The sequence below is a fragment of the Mustela nivalis genome, assembly GCF_964662115.1.
Source record: "Mustela nivalis genome assembly, chromosome: 16".
In the NCBI taxonomy this organism is placed as follows: Eukaryota; Metazoa; Chordata; class Mammalia; order Carnivora; family Mustelidae; genus Mustela; species Mustela nivalis.
The window spans coordinates 21,663,051-21,681,779 of NC_139035.1; the positions used below are offsets into that span (position 1 = coordinate 21,663,051).

General features: G+C 36.2%; 1 protein-coding gene and 1 long non-coding RNA gene across 3 annotated transcripts in view; one reads left to right on the plus strand and one right to left on the minus strand.

Annotated features, from left to right (window-relative positions):
- Positions 1-18,729, minus strand: part of TPR (translocated promoter region, nuclear basket protein) — a 66,229-nt gene that overhangs the window by 838 nt on the left and 46,662 nt on the right. Inside the window, exons 40-51 of one of the 2 annotated variants that reach the window (XM_082704062.1) lie at positions 17,754-17,837; positions 14,425-14,625; positions 13,383-13,514; positions 13,085-13,175; positions 10,853-11,037; positions 9,489-9,557; positions 9,280-9,374; positions 6,410-6,516; positions 5,141-5,236; positions 4,859-5,015; positions 2,606-2,724; positions 4-99 (exon numbers count right to left, since the gene is read on the minus strand). In XM_082704062.1, coding sequence (XP_082560188.1) covers positions 4-99; positions 2,606-2,724; positions 4,859-5,015; positions 5,141-5,236; positions 6,410-6,516; positions 9,280-9,374; positions 9,489-9,557; positions 10,853-11,037; positions 13,085-13,175; positions 13,383-13,514; positions 14,425-14,625; positions 17,754-17,837 — 1,432 coding nt within the window. The remainder of the gene's footprint in view (positions 1-3; positions 100-2,605; positions 2,725-4,858; positions 5,016-5,140; positions 5,237-6,409; positions 6,517-9,279; positions 9,375-9,488; positions 9,558-10,852; positions 11,038-13,084; positions 13,176-13,382; positions 13,515-14,424; positions 14,626-17,753; positions 17,838-18,729) is intronic. The other variant, XM_082704063.1, reaches the window with a different exon arrangement.
- Positions 2,798-4,947, plus strand: LOC309850320. The gene is made up of 2 exons (XR_014304187.1): positions 2,798-4,006; positions 4,225-4,947. It is a non-coding gene; the product is annotated as an uncharacterized lncRNA (long non-coding RNA).

Consider the following 18,729-nt stretch of genomic DNA (forward strand, 5'->3'; position numbering starts at 1 on the left):
TACCTCTCTGTCTGTTAAACTGACGACCACGGACACCTTGTCTCAATGTTGTCTGAAGTCTTACTCGTCTGAAAGGCTTTGGTTGACTACTGCTAGTATCTAAGAGAAAAAACCCCAAACATTAAAATATAAGCAAGCAAATAAAAAATAAGAAAAATAAGAAAAGCATTTATAATGGCAAAATCTAGTTACTAAATGAATGCATGAATAAAATGCAGAGGTGTCCATTTATTTTCAATATTTAAAAGTTGTTTGACTTTTAACAACGGACATTTAACAAACAAAAAAAGGTAAAAAAGTGAAAAAATATGCTTATTAAAAAAAAGTTCTTGATTTTTTTCATTCATTCACTGCACTCACATAATACATATTCACTTGGTGCCTATCCAGGTATGACCGTGCTAGCAGGCAGGGACTACAATAAAAAAACCACGTATCACCTCCCTCAGGAAACAAGAGACCCCCACATATAATGTGAGTCAAATCTGAATCCTCTTTCCCAGACACCCCAAATCCAATCATTAGCAAATCTTGCCAGCTCGAATTTAAATACATACTCCCAAATCTGACTTCTCAGAAAACTTCACTCTACCATCCTGTCTCAAACATCCTTGTCCTTACCTCGAATTTACAATATCCTCCGAACTTTCTCCTTGTTTCTGCTCATTGCACATTTTCAGTCTCTTGTTTACACAGAAGCCAAACTGATACTGTTAAATCTTTAAGTCAGAACTTCTCACCACTCTGAAGCCCTCTAAAAGCTTCCGAAATCCACCAAAGCCAAAGCAATTATAATGATCTACTGGGGCTCTCCTCCCTACCCCCTTCCTATCTCCTGCTAGCCTGCCTCTCTGGCCTTACTGTGCTCTAACCACACCGGCCCTCTTGCTGATCCTGAATGTACCACCTGCTGCCTGATAGATACCTGCTATAGATCTCATCTGGAATACTCCTTCCTCAAAAAACTGCACAGCTTGCTCCTTTGCCCTTTCCAGTCTTTACTTAAAAGTCATTTCCTTGGTAATACTTCCTATCAACTCACCTGGGACACGGTAGGCACTCAAATATTTACTGACCAAATGAACAAGTGTTCAGATGAGGAGGCTTACTGTTTTATAGAGATTTTAAAATTTTATTTATTTATTTGACAGAGATCACAAGTAGGCAGGGAGGCAGGCAGAGACAGAGAGAGGGGGAAGCAGACTCCCCGCTCAGCAGGGAGCCAGGACCCCGAAATCATGACCCGAGTCGAAGGCAGAGGCTTTAACCTACTGAGCCACCCAGGTGCCACTGAGGAGGCTTAGTGTTTTATATTATCAAATAAATTTAAAGACATTCTAATTTTACAGAAACTTTAAAAGGGGACAAAAACCATATTTTCTTGTGCAAGCCTTGGTAAGATGTAACATTCTACTGTCCAAGATAATTTTCACGGGATATCAGAATATAATTGGGAGAAGAGGATTTCAGCAATTGTATTATTAGTAACTGACAATTTCTGAGTCTTGCTGAGTGTAATGCATTGAGTTATATAATTTATATACATTACTTCTAATCCTGACTGCAAGACTAGTTATGATTATCCATATTTCATTTATAACTGTGCAGACATTTAAAGTTACTAGCTGTTAGTTAAGGTAGATGTGGGATCTGAATCAATGGCTATCGGCTTACAGGCTGCTATGTCTGGGAAAAGCAGCTGATAGGCAAGAGAGATCTTGAGAGAGCAAAGTCCCATGACTAAAGAAAGTAAGAACTAAGCAGGTCTTCCATAGAATGTGAAGGTTCCATGGCAGAATTTGAGAATTACTGCTATAAACAATTCAAAATAATTAGTGTGGATGATTGGTACTGTATTTCTTTAACTAATAAAAGTAATTCCCTACCTAAAAATTTTGAGACAGATAAGCTAGTATAGTGAATTGTTTAAGAGTGGAGTCTCTGAAGCCAAACTTCTTGAGTTCATATTCTTGCTTGCCCATCATTTTTTAGCTATGTATCTTGGAAAAGTTATTCACGTTTCTGTGCCTCAATTTCCATATGGGTGATTACCATATTGGGTTGATGTGAGAAGTGAGTGAATATATGTAAAAGGCTTAGCATGCTGTCCAACACATAGTTAAGTGCTCAATAAATATTATTTTTTGAAAGTACCACAGAAATAATTTTTATTGTAGAAAAATACATAAAATAATCTTTAAGTTAACTTCAAAAACTTGAAAGCCAAACTTAGAAACTGTTTAATCAGTAAATTTCAAATATTTTTTGAGTCACAGACCTCCTACCCTTCAACTCTCCAAATCAAATCTCATGTAAGAATCCTAATATGTAGAACAAATAACAAGAAACTTCTTTAAAGATACAGGAAACCTGAAGTACTGCTCCTCAGCTGCCCTCCCAGTGACCCATCCCTCACAGCCCTGTGGCACCTCTAGTACAACCGAGTCTTAAAACTACATTTCCTTTAATAAAATACAATTTCCCTTTGAAATAAACCATTTTTAATTCAGGGGAAAAAAAGAATGATTTCTTTGTTACTAACAAAATCGTCTTTTGCAAACAAGTTTGTTGTATCAGTTGTGTTGTACTCAGAGCAGGAACTTACCTACAGAAGAGCTAGATGGAGGATCCTGGCTGGTAGAAGGAAGATCTGACTCATCAGATGCCTGAACAGGTTCTTCTTCCTGCTGGCTATCAATTTCTAGGCCTGCTTCAGAACTAATACTAAGAAAAGAAAACAAAAATTGATTGGAAAATACAAAACTGATCCTGGAGGTATCCTAAATTGTTCCTAAACTTTTTCTGATACAGTTTATCACTTAAATAAAACACTGTAGACTCTTAATATTGGAAACTGTGTATTTTTTTTTTTTTTTAAAGGAGCAGGGGAAAAGACAGCTCAAACTGTTTTTTCCTTATTCCTCTTCTCACTAGGACATGTTCCAATTTTAGTTTTTATTTCCCTTCTTTGTTATTTTTTCTTTTTGACAAAGGATATAGACATTCTTGGCAATATTTGTATGAGATATATTCTAAGATTTTTGAAATCTCAAAACACTTTTCTAGGAAGGCAAAGTACTAAAATAACTCACAAGTCTCTTAAACAACCTGCCACTAACTCACCATGGGCTCTAGCCCAGATGAGACCTGCTGCAGGTATGTGAATTCCTGGCTCAACAGCTGTTAACCCCATTCAATCAAACAGTCTCTCTCCCATTCAATAAAGCACATCAAAACACAAGTAAGGGAAAGAATAGTACAAAAATAAGTTCAATCTGCTCCAGTTTTGTTATGGGCAAGCTTCAGGGCAGTCACTAGTAACACCGTCTCTGAAAGATCTCTCTCATGACTACCTGCTGAAGTTGAGACGTGCTACTGAAGGATCAAGTGCATGGGGCTGAAGTCACAGGTCAAATCCAGTCTAAACCACTTACCAGTGACCTAAGCAAGTTATTTTAACATGTTCTGAGTCTGAGCTTTCTCACTGTAAAATGGAATACTTAACAAAGATTTTGTGTAGGTTAGAAATGACATATCTTTTTATTTACTTATTTATTTGACAGAGAGAAAGAGACAGTGAGAGAGGGAATACAAGCAGTGGGAATGGGAGAAAAAGAAGCAGGCTTCCCGGTGGGCAGAGAGCCTGATTCAGGGCTTGAACCCAGGACCCTGGGATCATGACCTGAGCTGAAGGCAGATGCTTAATGACTGAGCCACTCAGGCGCCCCAGAAATGACATATCTAAAGTGTCTTGCATGCATGATATAAAATTAATGGCAACTGGTATTCTTAGCAGGGTCTGTAGTCCCCCCCCAAATTAAGCAGCACTATGTTAGAGCATAATAATGGGCTTGCTTTTTTCCCTCATATACTAGAATTGGTGTATAATTATGCAAGTAAATACTGCTTAATAAAACAAAATCTTTGAGCTCTACCTAGCAAATCTGTTTTTTACTTCTAGCTGTGCCTCTACACAGTCCAACTTTTTTATTTTGTAAAGAATTAGGTTCTGGGGGGCGCCTGGGTGGCTCAGTGGATTAAGCCGCTGCCTTCGGCTCAGGTCATGATCTCAGGGTCCTGGGATCGAGTCCCGCATCAGGCTCTCTGCTCAGCAGGGAGCCTGCTTCCCTCTCTCTCTCTCTCTGGCTGCCTCTCTGTCTACTTGTGATTTCTCTCTGTCAAATAAATAAATCTTAAAAAAAAAAAAAAAAAAAAAAGAATTAGGTTCTGCTTTGAAAGCTAAATACTTCTCTGAGACCAATGTTAGTGGTTCTTTGCATGAAATAACTCTACACCCTTTGACTTAAAAAAAAAAAAAAATCCAGAAACTTGTGTCATAAAACACTTCTTTTGTTAAACTTTGTTTATAACTGATGTGCTAAAATGCAATCAGGTCTTAAAAACTACTAGAAAATTTCTAATTTTTAAGAAGTTAATATTTCAGACATCAAGTTCTAAATGCACATAAAGAAAGAGTAAGTGAGGTTCATTTGAGAGCCCACTACAAAATGGAAAGTTAGTCATTTCCAAATTTTCACAGAAAGACTTCTTTCTTAGGGAAAGTTCAAGCAGCTACATGAATTGAAAGTTATCAGTGATTTTAAAGACATCATTTTTCTAGACTATATCATGTAATTTTCAGGGCGATAAACATTTCAAAAATTACTTGTCTGCTGTAATAACATCCAAGCCCTAAGATATATTACTATATGCAAAAATTGGTCTTCCAAAATGTATGGCTTGGTTTATTTTTGTAATGGGATACTACTAAAAATACAGCTCAACAAACTGTTTCCTGGCTAAAGGAAAACAAGTGTCAAAGTCTAAAGCAAGCAGAAATTATAAAGTAAATACTTACCCTTCAGATTCTGCCTCCACAAATACTTCATCTCCATCATCACCTGCTGCTGTTTCATTTGTGGTGGATAAAGTGCCAGTGGATGTTGTCACCATTGGAACAGACTGAGAGGCATGCTCTGAAGTATCAGACGTGGTGCTCTCCGTAAACACTGTCACTTCAAAATGTAAAGAAAAGAATACTTTAATTGGTGGTTTACCTAATTTTTAGCCAGAAGGTGTCACACAGTTTTCCATTTTACCACTAAAGCACATGATCTATGAGTCCGCCTGTGGTACCTACCTGGGGCTGCTACTTGCAGAGGAGTAGTGGGAACACTTCGGCCACCTGACTCTTCTTCATGAGCTAGGAAGAGGGGTGTTTCATACATTCCTAAACCTAAAGACAATTCTAGATATTAATGAATGAATGAAAGAACACAGAACTATCAATATGCCAGGTATCTGAAAGAAAAACATGAAATCAGTAGACACCCAACTTTGCTGAAGCCCACTAATTCGCTGATCAGGCAAAAATCAATCTCTCAAAAATTTAAACGTAATTGAAACGCATCCTTTAAGCTTACAAACATTCAGTATCCTTTGAAAAAACACCTAAAATGCTGCTCTTTACGGGTTGATACAAGCTAACTTTATTGAGTACTCAACTATGAATCTGGTACCATGGTTGAGTCTACTCACCAAAACTACAAGATATTACTCTTCCCCTTTTTCCTAAAGAAATTGGAATTTCTAGGAGGTTGATTAACTTCCCCCAAATTACAAAGGTAGTAAATAGAATTCCAATTTAAGCCTAGCTCTGTCTTCCAAGCCTTAATTGTCCTATAAAATAAAGAGCCATATAAAAATTTAAATTTATATAAAACATATATGACTTATATGAGGGCTACAGATTAATCTTTATTTGGGGGTAACAGCAGTATGCGTTCCTTACTCACTTAATAAAATGCCATATAGCTTCCCACGAATCTACCTGGTTATATGGATGCTGACTGAGGATTAAAAGGTAATTAATTCCACAAAGAGCACAATTCATGTTCAACAACCAACTACCATTACTTAATTTAGGGGTCATTTTTTTCCACATTATTTTAAGTATCTTTTTTTCTTATTTTTAATGTTTGTGGAAAACATCTAACTAGTTTTATACATTTAACTAGGAATGTTAAGTATCAAACTAAATATAAAATATGCTGCATTCCTTCCAACAGCTTTAAAATGACTCAGAGTACCTATGTATTTATATTGGTTCAAAAAATATTCCTGAATACTTAGTAGACATATGACACTGTACTAGGAGCCAAAAGAGATAATAAATGTAAAAGCTACTCTTTATGCTCAAAGAACTGAGAATTTTGTTGAAAAGGTAAGATTTATATGTAAAACAACATTGAATATGTAGTAAATATAGCTTCTCCTATAAGTCTGCATAGGAATTAGATACCAACTTAAAAAAATTTGTATTTGCTCACTTAAAAAAAATCCCACCAGAATAGCTTATTACTGAATATTCATGAACCCAGGTGATCTAAGCATTTATTAATTTACTTACCTCCTTGAGAAGCAAGCTGGCCAAGATCAGAGTGACTTGAACTTGTCTGTGGCATATCTTCAGGTGGCCCAAACCGGAATCTAGGGACACCAGCAACCTGTGGGGAACTAAAGAGAAAAAAATGAACTTAAGATAAAATTTAAAGTTAATCTTGTTTAAACCACAACGAGGGAAAACAATACATGAGAAGGAAGAATAATGATAAAGCAGGAAAAAAACCAGACTGAAGTAAAGTTGATACCGAAATCCTTATAATAATATTCTTAAAATCTGTGTTGTGAATGAATTTAATAATATTACACATGATTTATATATGTGCAATTTACATGTAACTTTCAGGTCTCTTGAACTATGCCTCACATTTCCTGAATCTGCTGGACATTTAACTTCATGTAGATACACTAAAAACAATACACATCTAAAATGAGATGCACCAGAAAAAGAGAATGAAGTCACAAGACAAAGTTTTATCTTAGCTTTCACTGTTGAGCCATAGATTAATCAAGTCACCTCTACCCCATTTCTTACCTGAAAGAGCTCACAAGATGGTTCCCAAAGTCTAGAAAAATTCTATTATTAGCTGGTTAGACACCTGTTTTCCCCTTGTTCTAATAACACTAACATCCATCTTCCCGCCCACAGCCCAGGATATAAAACAGCATTATCTCTCTTTGCCCACTCCCCACCCTACCTTTCTTCACTAGCCAGTCACTAATGTTTATGGATTTTATGTTTGAAATTAACTCTTTCTTTTCTTTTCCACATCAACATTATTGCTTTAGTTAAGAACATTCTCTTTCAGGTAGATTTTAAAACTTATTTTCTTTTTCTTTTTTTTTTTAATTTATTTTCATAAAATTATCCTACTATAAAAGAATCTTGCATTCTGAGCTATGCAAGAATCTGCCGACTGGCTGTCACTCAGAACCTGTGTCTGCTTCTGACAGGCTGACTTCCAGAAGGGAGGAACAGACAGTGATTGTAAAACTGTGTTAATCAAGATGAGTTATGGTAAACTGCACAAGTTTAAAATAGGTTTGATAGGGGCACTTGAGTGGCTCAGTCAGCTGAGCGTCAGCCTCTCAGTTTCGGCTCAGGTCATGATCTCAGGGTCATGGGATTGAGCTTCGTCTAAGGCTCTGCTCTTGGTGTGGAGCTTGTTCTTCTCCTTCCCCTCTCTCCCTGATTCTGCGTGCACATCAAATCAATAAATCAATAAATAATCTTAAAAAAAAGGTTTTGGGGTGCCTGGGTGGCTCAGTTGGTTGGGCATCTGCCTTTGGCTCGGGTCATGATCCCAGTCCCACATTGGGCTCCCTGCTCAGTGGGGAGACTGCTTTTCCCTCTCCCACTCCCCCTGCTTGTGCTCTGTCAAATAAATAAATAAAATCTTAAGAAAAAAAAAAAAAGGTTTTGAATGTCTGGCTATATGTACCATATACTACAGAACAATCAATCTTTTCCCAAGTTTGTGGAAACTTTTTCATTTACTCAATTACATCTTGGTATGCAGGTAATACTTCAGCCACAATTAAACGTGTACTTCACACAGGAAGTTTTTTTATCCTTTAAAAGTAGTCGTATAGCATAGTTAACTTAGGTTCTAGACCCAGACCAACTGGTTTAAACCAAAAAGTGCCACTTTCTGGCTGTCTGAACTTTCACAAATTTGTTTACAACTCTGTGCTTCCTAATCTGTAAAACTGAACATTAATGGTGTCCACTCTCATAGCTCTAAAGATTAAATAAACTGATTCATGGAAATGTTCAGTAAGTGTCAGGTGTTCTTTTCTAAGACTCAACTCAATGTTGTCCTCATTAAGTCGTCTCAGATTCCTTCCTCCTGATTGCTGGACTAAATCACTTCTTTTGTCTTAAGCCTATTGCTTATGCTTTTATTCTTCTAGATTGTTTGGGTAACAGTTCCTCATATGCTTGGCTTTTGAAGTAATATCATCTCATCACAATCATTACCAACACCTTCATCAACATCTGCACAGCGTTTACTATGTGCCAGGGAATATTTTAAACATGTTAGCATAAATTGAGTTCATTTAATTCTCACAACTTACATGGTAGGAATTACAGGAATTACTGTATTATTATTCCCCTTAGTAAATGAGGATACTCAGGAATAGAGAACCTAAATAACCTGATACACTAGTAAGCAGTACAGTATTCTGACTCTGAAGTTTGTGTATTTTTTTGTTTTGTTCTTTTAAAAATTATCTGAGAGAGAGATTGTAAGCATTGGGGGGAAGGGCAGAAAGAGAAGCAGACTAGTAGACTCCCTGCTGAGCATGGAGCCCAATGTGGAGCTCAATCCCAGGAACCCTGGGATCATGACCTGAGCTAAAGGCAGACACTCAACCGACTAAGCCATCCAGGTACCCCTGAAGTTTGTGTGTTAGCCACTCTTATTCTGCCTTTATGTTTCAAATTCCTGATGGCAGCAACTATATTTCATTCACCTTTTTTTTTTTTTTTTTTTTTTAAGAGAGAGAATGAGTGCACAGTGCATGAGCTGGGGTGGGGGGTAGGTGTAGGAGCAGAAGGAGAGGGAGACAGAACCATAAGCAGGCTCTATGCTAAGCTTGAAGCCTGACATGGGGCTCGATCTCACGACCCTAAGATCATGACCTGAGCAAATAAGAGTCAGACACTTAACCCACTAAGCCACTCAGGTGCCCCCACTTCACTCACCTTTATATAATTTTCCCCAACACTATATCCTCAACCCTCCTACCACAAGTGCTTAGTACACAATAGAGTACTCCACACGTAATGAATCTACCAAATATAAAGAAACTGACAGGGAAACAGGAAGAAAATTATTAGTCACAAAATGTGTTTCTCTTTCCTTAACTTACTGAATTGCTTCAGCAAATCCATCAGTACGATGTGGCACCACAAGAGTTGGGGTACTTGGAACTGTTCTGTCTTCATCATCAAAAAAATGCTGCTGCTAAAACAAAGACAGAAATGGGGGAATAAACAGATATGACAGAAACATACATATGAACTATACACTTATTTGCTAAACAAATGAGTCACTTTTACATAATGGGTAGATAGTTACCATGCCACCAATTCCAGGAGTCAACTGAAGTCCCCGTCCAACAGACTGCCTCCGAGTCATCTGAATTCTCTGTGTCAAGAAAGGAATTATATTTGTTTCAAGGAATCAGGCAATAAAACAAGAACCAAGTACCAACAGATACAGCTTATTACAATGGTAACAAGAGAACTCAAATGTTAGCAGTTAATACAACCATCAGAATATCTTCTCAGGAAAAATTACTGATGTTTGCACTAAAGAATTCTGTTTAAATAGTGATAAATTTTTGGACGCGTGGATGGCTCAGTTGGTTGGGCGACTGCCTTCAGCTGAGGTCACGATCCTAGAGTCCCAGGATCAAGTCCCACTTTGGGCTCCCTTCTCAGTGGGCAGTCTGCTTCTCCCTCTGACCCTCCTGCTCTCGTGCTCTCTCTCTCAAATAAATAAAGTCTTTAAATAAATAAGCAAATAGTATTACATAAACCACCAAATATTTTTATTAACCCACACAAAATATTAACCAATATTTAAAGCCAATCTCTGATCCTATTTTATTTGTATGTATCTAATCTAGTTTCTACTTCCTTAACCTAAAACATTGGTTAAGTATGTCTTTGGATCTTAAAGCTTAATTATCCTTTGGAGTTCAAACAGTAATACTGTCTTCATATAAACTGTTCCCCAATTTGGACAAATCTAAATCTGTAGATTTGGTATATTTTGTAGGATCCACACATAATCCATTAAGAATTTATTATTTTTAAAGAATGAGGTTATTTTCATCTGTGGTAGTTTAGCAGAATCCCACTTGGCAGTTTTTAGTACACTATGTTACAGGATAAGACTCAAACTAGATTACTAAAAGCCTTTGTAGTTTTTCTGCTGTTTCTGCAAGTTTCTGATTAAGAGATGTCCAACCCTATTATAAAGGGTGCTACATATTGAGGGTCATGCATCCTTTCCGTAATTATAAGAGTGGAAGTTAACATGTACTACTGAAAAAAAATGAAAGAAAAAATGTCTCTTAAGCAGAACAGACATTTCTTTTTGAAAACAACAATAACAAACACACACAAGCACCTTAGAGAAAGAAACCTTCAAAATACATGGTAGTTAGCTGCTAAAATAAAATTTACTTTAATTAAAATCCAAGAGACCCTTTTTCTTTTTTAATCTGTACAAAGAGTGACCGGATCTTTATTTGCTGGAATTGTAACTATTTCAATTTATACACAACTTTTAGTAAGCCTTGCCCTTTCCAAAGTTCACATTACTTATGAAGTAAACTAAACTACTGCTGTATTTCAAGAACAATAAGAGATTCATTTCAGTTCAAAAAAGTTTATAAAAATATGCTAAAACATTAAAACATTCACTTTTACTACCTGAACTGGTGGCCCCAATTCTTGAGGTGGAGCATGAATGGTGAGTCGTGGCGGAAGAGGGTGTGGAGGGCGTCTTGGAGACTGAGGTGCTCGAGGAGTCTGTCTTTCAGATGCTGATGATGGCTGTTGTTCTCTAGAAATGTCCTGGGAAAAAGAGGACTCTGCAGTACCTGTATTACCTTCACCTACAGGAAAAGAGAAGCTTATTTTGAACTACTAAATTTACCACAGAATAACTGGGACAGTTCCCTAGAGGTATAAATCCCACCACTAGGAATGTTCACCTCACCAATACTTTCAGAAGGAAAGAAGTGAGGTGTGGAGAATGGGAGTGCAATTATCAGCTGAATGGCTTAAGGCAAATCCCCTAACCTCTTCGGGTCTATTTCTTAGGTTGGTTAATGGAACCAATTAAAAGATAACGTTTATATTCCGGATTTCTTAAACTTTGAATGTCAATGGTTCTTCACATGTCTAGGTCTTCTACATACATGCTAGAAACAACAGAAGCTGTCTCTCACTGTGAAAGTAGGCTATCAGAATTTAGTGGTTTTACAAGTCAAGGTCAGGAATCGGATTCTGGCTAACCTCTACACCCAACACGGGGCTCAAATTTATAACCCCAAGCTCAAGAGTCACATGCACTACTGACTGAGCCAGCCAGGCACTCACTCTCAGATTCTTAACTGGTACCTAAACTGATAAGCTTATTATAAGAATTGAACACAGGTGACCCTTGAACAACATGGCTTTGAACTACACAAGTTCACTTTCAGGGGATTTTTTACAGTACATACTGTAAATGTATTTTCTCCTCCTTATGATTGTCTTAATAATGTTTTCTTTTCTCTAGCTTACTTTATTGTAAGATTACAGTATGATAAACTACAAATATGTGGTAATCAACTATTTTAATGATATCAGTAAGGCTTCTGGGTCCATAGTCAGCTATTAGTAGTCAAGTTTTTGGGAAATCAAAAGTTATATGTGAATATTTGACTATGCAGGGGGTTTGGAGTCCCTAACCCCGGCACTGCTCAAGTGTCAACTGTAATTTAATTTCAAGTACAGCTGCTCAAGAAAAGCACTCTTTTTGTAACTTTCTGGCAATATACCAAATCCATCCACTAATTTATTTTTATCCAGAGCACTGGGCCTATTTTTGCATGACTGTAAATAACAAAGTCTTCAAAGGGATTCAATGAGCATCTACTGTATGCTTTGTATATGGGAAAAATGGCTATGAACACTAGCCCCCCCAAAAACTTAACTTTTAGTGATAATATCAAAGGAGGCAAAAAATACTTCCTCCTGTATCCTGACTATATGACACACACAAGATGTTTCTTAAATCCACAGTGTTTTATAAAATATAATTTATAGGCCAAAGTATCATCAATCTCTCTCCTTATGTCCCCTAGAAAGCAGTACTATTTTTTAGTGTATGGATTAATATTTTTTTCTTAAAAAACTTTAAAGTTGAAAGGTTGATTACACCTTTGCTTTATCTTAATTCAAAAAAGCATGTACCTTGCATTCTTATACACACAGGCTCATATGGAAACTCAGACACACTGTTTTCTCAACAGTCTAAATATATAAGGTTTTACTATGTTACCATTTATGATTTTAGCTCAGTATTATCTGTAAAATCAGAGTAATATACCAGATGATTACCGATTCCTTAACACATTTAAAAAAGATTCTAAAATAAAATTACTTTCTATGATTTCCATAATCCTTTAATACCTAACATTTCAGTGAGGTCAGGACTCATCCTTTCAAATATTTAACAAAAGTATGTCACAGTAACCAAAATATCTTTTATTCAATGTAAAAACCAGTCAACCAGTAAAGCTCCAATACCCATAAACCTTCAAATGTGGGCTTGATTCAGACAACCTCTTCTGACTGTGAACTGCTAATACTGCTGTTAGGGGTCCCTAATTTAACTTTTCCACTTAGTAAAAAGACCAGCAACACACTGTACTTGTAACACTTTACAGATTTCAGAACGCTGGAATCTTAAAGAAGCTTGATGTATTAGAAAAGACAGTATGACTTCAGAGTGATAAATATATTAGACTTTGTAAGATAATAGCAGCAAACCTAGAAATAAGCTAATCTCTTGCCAATTTACTGAGTGTTATTTCCTACATAATTAAATGCAATCCTAATTTAGAAGACACTACCAGAAGCATTCAATTAAAAAGAGATGAAAAAAGGTCTCACCACTGTTTTGCGAATCAGCAGCTCTCTGATTACTTTCACCTCCACCCATACTTTCCTCTGTTTCTGTACCTGGATCAGTCCCATCACCGCCCTATAAACAAAATATGATGACTAAGAGCAAATAAATCAAACAATTATCTTAAAACAGAATAACTAAACCACAGTAACAACAAAAAACCCCAAAGGTATAAAAAGTTTTAGTGTTCTGAGAATATAGGTCTGTGAATATCCTTGGAAATCATTATGTTTTCTGCAAAGTTCTTGAAGAAAGTGGATGATCAAAGTCCCAGCCGGTTACCTCAGCATCGTCAGCTTCATATCCATCATTGCCGTCCGCACTGCCGGTGCCTTCGTTACTGTCCTCGCCCTCGTCTCCCATCCCTGTGTCGTCTTCGTCATCGTCATCATCATCTTCATCCTCCTCGTAATCCTGGTAGACACACGCCCAAGTAAAAACAAGATCTTAGATGTAGCACACATATTCTGCACTTCTTGATAGCATATCTAAAAAGTTCAATGACACACCACTGATCAGGACACAAGAGATGTCTCGAGAACTGTATGGAATACATTCAGGGGCAGCAAATACCAAAATTGTGAGGCTTACTGGAATGAGTACAATAATCATCAGTTCTGTTTTCTAACTGTTCACATGAGATCAGTTCAAAGACCAAAGCTCCTAAATGTCTACAAAGTGTCAGATGCCACTTTATTTCTAAATTTAAAGGGTGGAATCAAAGAAAACAAATCATGAAATTATACTACACTATGAGCTTTTAAAAAACATTGTTTGATTAATGAAAGCTTCTAAAATGAGTGGTTGTCAATATAGGTTTAATTCCCAAAATAAAATATAGTTTCACTTAAAATATGCTTCAATTAGCAAAGAAACAACAACAAAAAACCCTCCATTATTTTTTGAAAAAAATTATGGGATTATATAAGAAAAAAAAATCTTACTCTCTTCTTATCTCTAGAAATGATAGAGCTTATAATTAAATCCAGTCTCTTATCAATAAGATTTAAAATTAAGTTTAATTAACAAATTTAGCAAATCCTAAAGGGCTTAGCAATGAAAAAAGATGGATTTTTTTCATCACTTGTTCTATGCTCAATTTCATTAAAAAATATTAATTTCAGAACTATTTGGATAAAAAGGCAAAACAGTCATGATCTCAGGGTCCTGGGATCAAGTCCCGCATCGGGCTCTCTGCTTGGCGGGGAGCCTGCTTCCTCCTCTCTCTCTCTCTGCCTGCCTCTCTGCCTACTTGTGATCTCTGTCTGTCAAATAAATAAATAAAATCTTTAAAAAAAACAAAACAAAACAATGGATGATTTACCTCATGTTCCCCATCATTTTCATCATCATCCTCTTCTTCATCATCACTGTCAATCACAATGACATCATCTCCTTTGCCCTGACCATCTTGGGATGAAGTTGTTGTTTGCTGATCTGACTGAAGGGGTCCAAGGTCTATTTGCAGAGACTGAGAGGTTTCTTCACTGTCTTCCATTGGAGTATAATCTCCCTGGGTAACTCCCTTTAAGAGTAACAAAATGAAAACTTAAAAATTTAGAATGTTAAATATACCTAAAACTACCAGTGAGATACTATATATGTAAGACAGTACATATACATGTGGACTGGTAGCATTTTATTTTTAAAATATGGTTTTAAAAGCAGAATTAGAGTGGGTGGCTCAGTTAGTTGTCTTCGGCTCAGGTCATGGTCCCAGGGTCCTGGGATTGAGCCCAAGAGCACCCTGCTCAGCAGGGGTCTGCTTCTCTCTTTCCCTCTGTCCCTCCCCACCTCATGCTCTCGTTCTCTCTCTGAAGTAAATAAATAAAATCTGTTTAAAAAATTAAGAAAAAAAAAAAAAAAAGGAATAAATTTGAGGCACCTGTGTGGCTCAGTTTAAGTGTCCAACTCTTGATTTCGGCTCAGGTCATGATCTCAGGGTCATGAGATTGAGCCTGGCATCAAGCCCCAAGTCAGGCTCCACACTCAGCACAGAGTCAGCTTGAGATTCCTTCCCCCTCTCCCTCTGCCCCTCCCCTCACTCACATGCTCTTTCTAAAAACAAATGAAAAAATCTTAAAAAACAAAAAAAGCAGAATTAATTTGAAACACATGCTAAAGAAAATAAATCATTGGATTTCTTTACTGTCTTCCTATAGAAGAATTATTAAAAACCTCACTGGCTAATCACTAAAAGAGAAAAAAAAAGGATATATATATGTGAATGTATATATTTACATATATATAAATATAAATATATGTGTATTCATAACTACCAGGGGAATATTATAGATCAGTGTTATTCAAAAGAAACATATTGTCATCCCCAATGTAAGTCATTTACATGATTTTAAATTTTCTAGTAGTCATTTCAAACTTAAAAAAGGAAACAAGTGAAATTAGTGTAATGATATTAATATATACAAAATATCTCAGTATGTTATCAAACTAAAAATTACCGATCAGATATTCTACCTTTTAAAATTTGTAATTAGTCTTTAAAACCCAATGTATATTTTATACTCACAGCTTATCTCAATTCAGACTAGCTATATTTGAAGTGTTCAACAACCAATGTGATTAGATGACAATGCAGTTGTAAACCAATGTCAGAAAAAAGAATATCCATGGGCCTGCAACTTACTATTATTTAAAAAAAAGTTTACTCCCCAAACCAGAAATAGTCTAGGAAACACACTAAACAAAATAAGCTATTATTGCTGTAAATTTACAAAGGCACTTCTCCTCCTAAAAACTCACTCTTTTAAGCCTTCAAACCACATTAAAGACATCAGGAACAAAAATAATTCTTTGCTTAATTCATCCTCATATTTCCATCTTGTTGGCTACTGAAATAAACTGTAATTTAAAGCTTTATTTTTGTTATTTACTATAAAAAAATTAAATGTCTACTTTTTAGATAAGCACATGGCAATCTATTTTTTGTACAAGCCTAAGCAAAACTCTTATGAACTCATTCATAAAGATTACATTTGCTGTAATGGAAAAAAATGAGCAATTCATGATATAATTAAAATGGGCTTCAAAGGGACGTGCTTATTTCAAGAAAAGCAACACTTATAAAGAACATCTGCTTCACTGTCAGAAAATCAGAAAAACGAACTGTTACACATTCAGTAGATAGTGCTAAAAGTGGAATGGAAGCCAAACGGCACTTTGAGTCAGACAATTTTGCCAATCTCAAGAAAAAGCTTTGTAAAGACTTTAGTGTAACTTAACCAAGTCTGGCAATAAATTAGAAATTCACATATTATTTCAAAACTTTTATTATACTTTTCAGATACGACCTCTGAAGGATACATGAAATAGAGGTCATTTAGAGTACTATGCATTCATCTCTAAGGTCTGGATTTCTGTTCTTAGGGAAAATTAACTTAAAAATTAATGCATCTAAGAAACTAAAATTCACTTGCAATCTATGGTTGCTTATAATTAGCTTGAGATAACAGACAATTTTAGAATAAATGATCCTGAAAATTAATCCAGCAAAAACTCTTTCAGGGAAAAGAGCATAACTAGAACCTAGACAGCCTGAGTTCAAGTTCCAGTTTCGGTGCTATCAGAACTTTGGTATGTTACTTATTCGACTATTAGTTTCTTTACCCATATTGGGCTGTTAAGGATTAAGTTTGTTAATAAATGCTAACTTCTTAGAACACTTGGCATACACAGTAATGAGTTTATTAGTAGTAGTTAAATTATGAATTGAATTCTCAATTAGTGTGGCAGAGTGGATGAAAGAAAAGTAAATAGTGTTTTGAGCACCTAATGTGTGGCAGGTACTATTTTAGGTACTTTATAATGCTAAAAATCATGTTATATTATTTCAACAGATAAGGAGACCAAGGCTTAGAGAGAATCAATGACTTTCCATAGTCACATAGCTTCTAAATGGTACAGTCAGGAACGGAACCTAATGGTTTGTAGCTTCAGAGACTACCCATTTCCCCTAGTGAGGGCGCCTCTGGAAAGGCCTCACTTAGAGTTCAGAAAATTAAAAAAATACACAAGTGCATTTCCTTTCATAGGTTATTTTAATTCAGTAAGAGAAGCAAGAGAGGGGAGAACAACAGAGGACCATCGAGGGGCAATATAGATTAACTCAAGACTCAGCCAGCACTTATACCTCCAAATAATCAATGGGATTAATCTTTACTCATGACGACTCTTGGCTTGCCAAAATCTGTACCAAGTATAAACAAAAAAATTTTTTTAAAAAAAGATTTTATTTATTTACTTATTAGAGTGCGTGTGCACAGGCATGAATAGGGGCTAGGGGAGCAGTCACAGGGAGAGGGTCAAGCCGACTCCGTGCTGAGCACACTGCTCGGTCAGGGTTCAATTCTCATGACCCTGAGGATCATGCTCTGAGCCGAAATCAAGAGTCAAATGCCCAATGGACAGATGCCTAATGGACTGAGGTAAAAAAAAAAAAATTCTTTCATGACGTTTCTAAGGCAGTATACTAATTAGGAGTAAAGCAAAGCAGAAACTGCGATGGTAACTCCAATATTCCATGAAGTTTAAAAGCATCAAGTTTAAAAGAAGTCCAAATAATGTTTCAATTTGTCAAAGCAAATTTCATTCATTAAAAGCAACAATTTGCTATTTAAAATATGTTTTACTTACTTCTCCAATGGAATCTTGAGAATCTTGGTTATATACTTGAGTTTCTACCTCTCCATCAGTACTTTCTTCTGCCATAACTTCTTCCTGAATCATAACACACAAGTGTGTTAACCAGATCAATTCACTAGATGAGGGATCATCTGGCTCAGCTAGTTCTCTCAATAAACTAAAGCTTCAATCTCTAATTTTATGAAGCAGTACAATATAACAATATAAATGTTCTTATATTATATGATATAATCAATCACATTCCTATTCAGTATAAACAAGACTTACATTAATTAAATACATGCTAATTATATTAACTGAGTAGTCTTAATGTTTTGGAGTAAAACTTAATTCACTACAATTTTAGCTTCAAAAAAGCAAATAAAGGGGATATAGCTTCGGTTAATCTGAGAAAAAGAAGGCAGACAATGGTTTAAAATGTTCATGAAACTTAAACTCTTTATCCTTTGAATTAAAAAAACACCCGGGCGCCTGGGTGGCTCAGTGGGTTAAGCCGCTGCCTTCAGCTTGGGTCATGATCTCCGTGTCCTGGGATCGAGTCCCGTATCGGGCTCTCTGCTTGGCGGGGAGCCTGCTTCCTCCGCTCTCTCTCTCTCTGCCTGCCTCTCTGCCTACTTGTGATCTCTGTCTGTCAAATAAATAAATTAATAAATTAAAAAAAAATAATAAAAATAAAAAAACACCCAACCTGGGAATGGAATACAAATTAGATTTTTATAACTGTGTTTTGTTTTATTTTAAGAGAGAGAGAGGTCGGGGAGAAGGGACAGGAGAGGGAGAGAGAGAATCTTCAGCAGGCTTCACGCCCAGCACAGAGCCCAAAGTAGGGCTTGATCTCATAACCCTGAGAGAGCTGAATCAAGAGTTGGATGCTTAACTGACTGAGCCACCTAGGTGTTTTGTAACTGTTTTTAAACTGAACTGACAAATAATTAAATTAAAGATATACTAAGAATTAGAAAAAAAT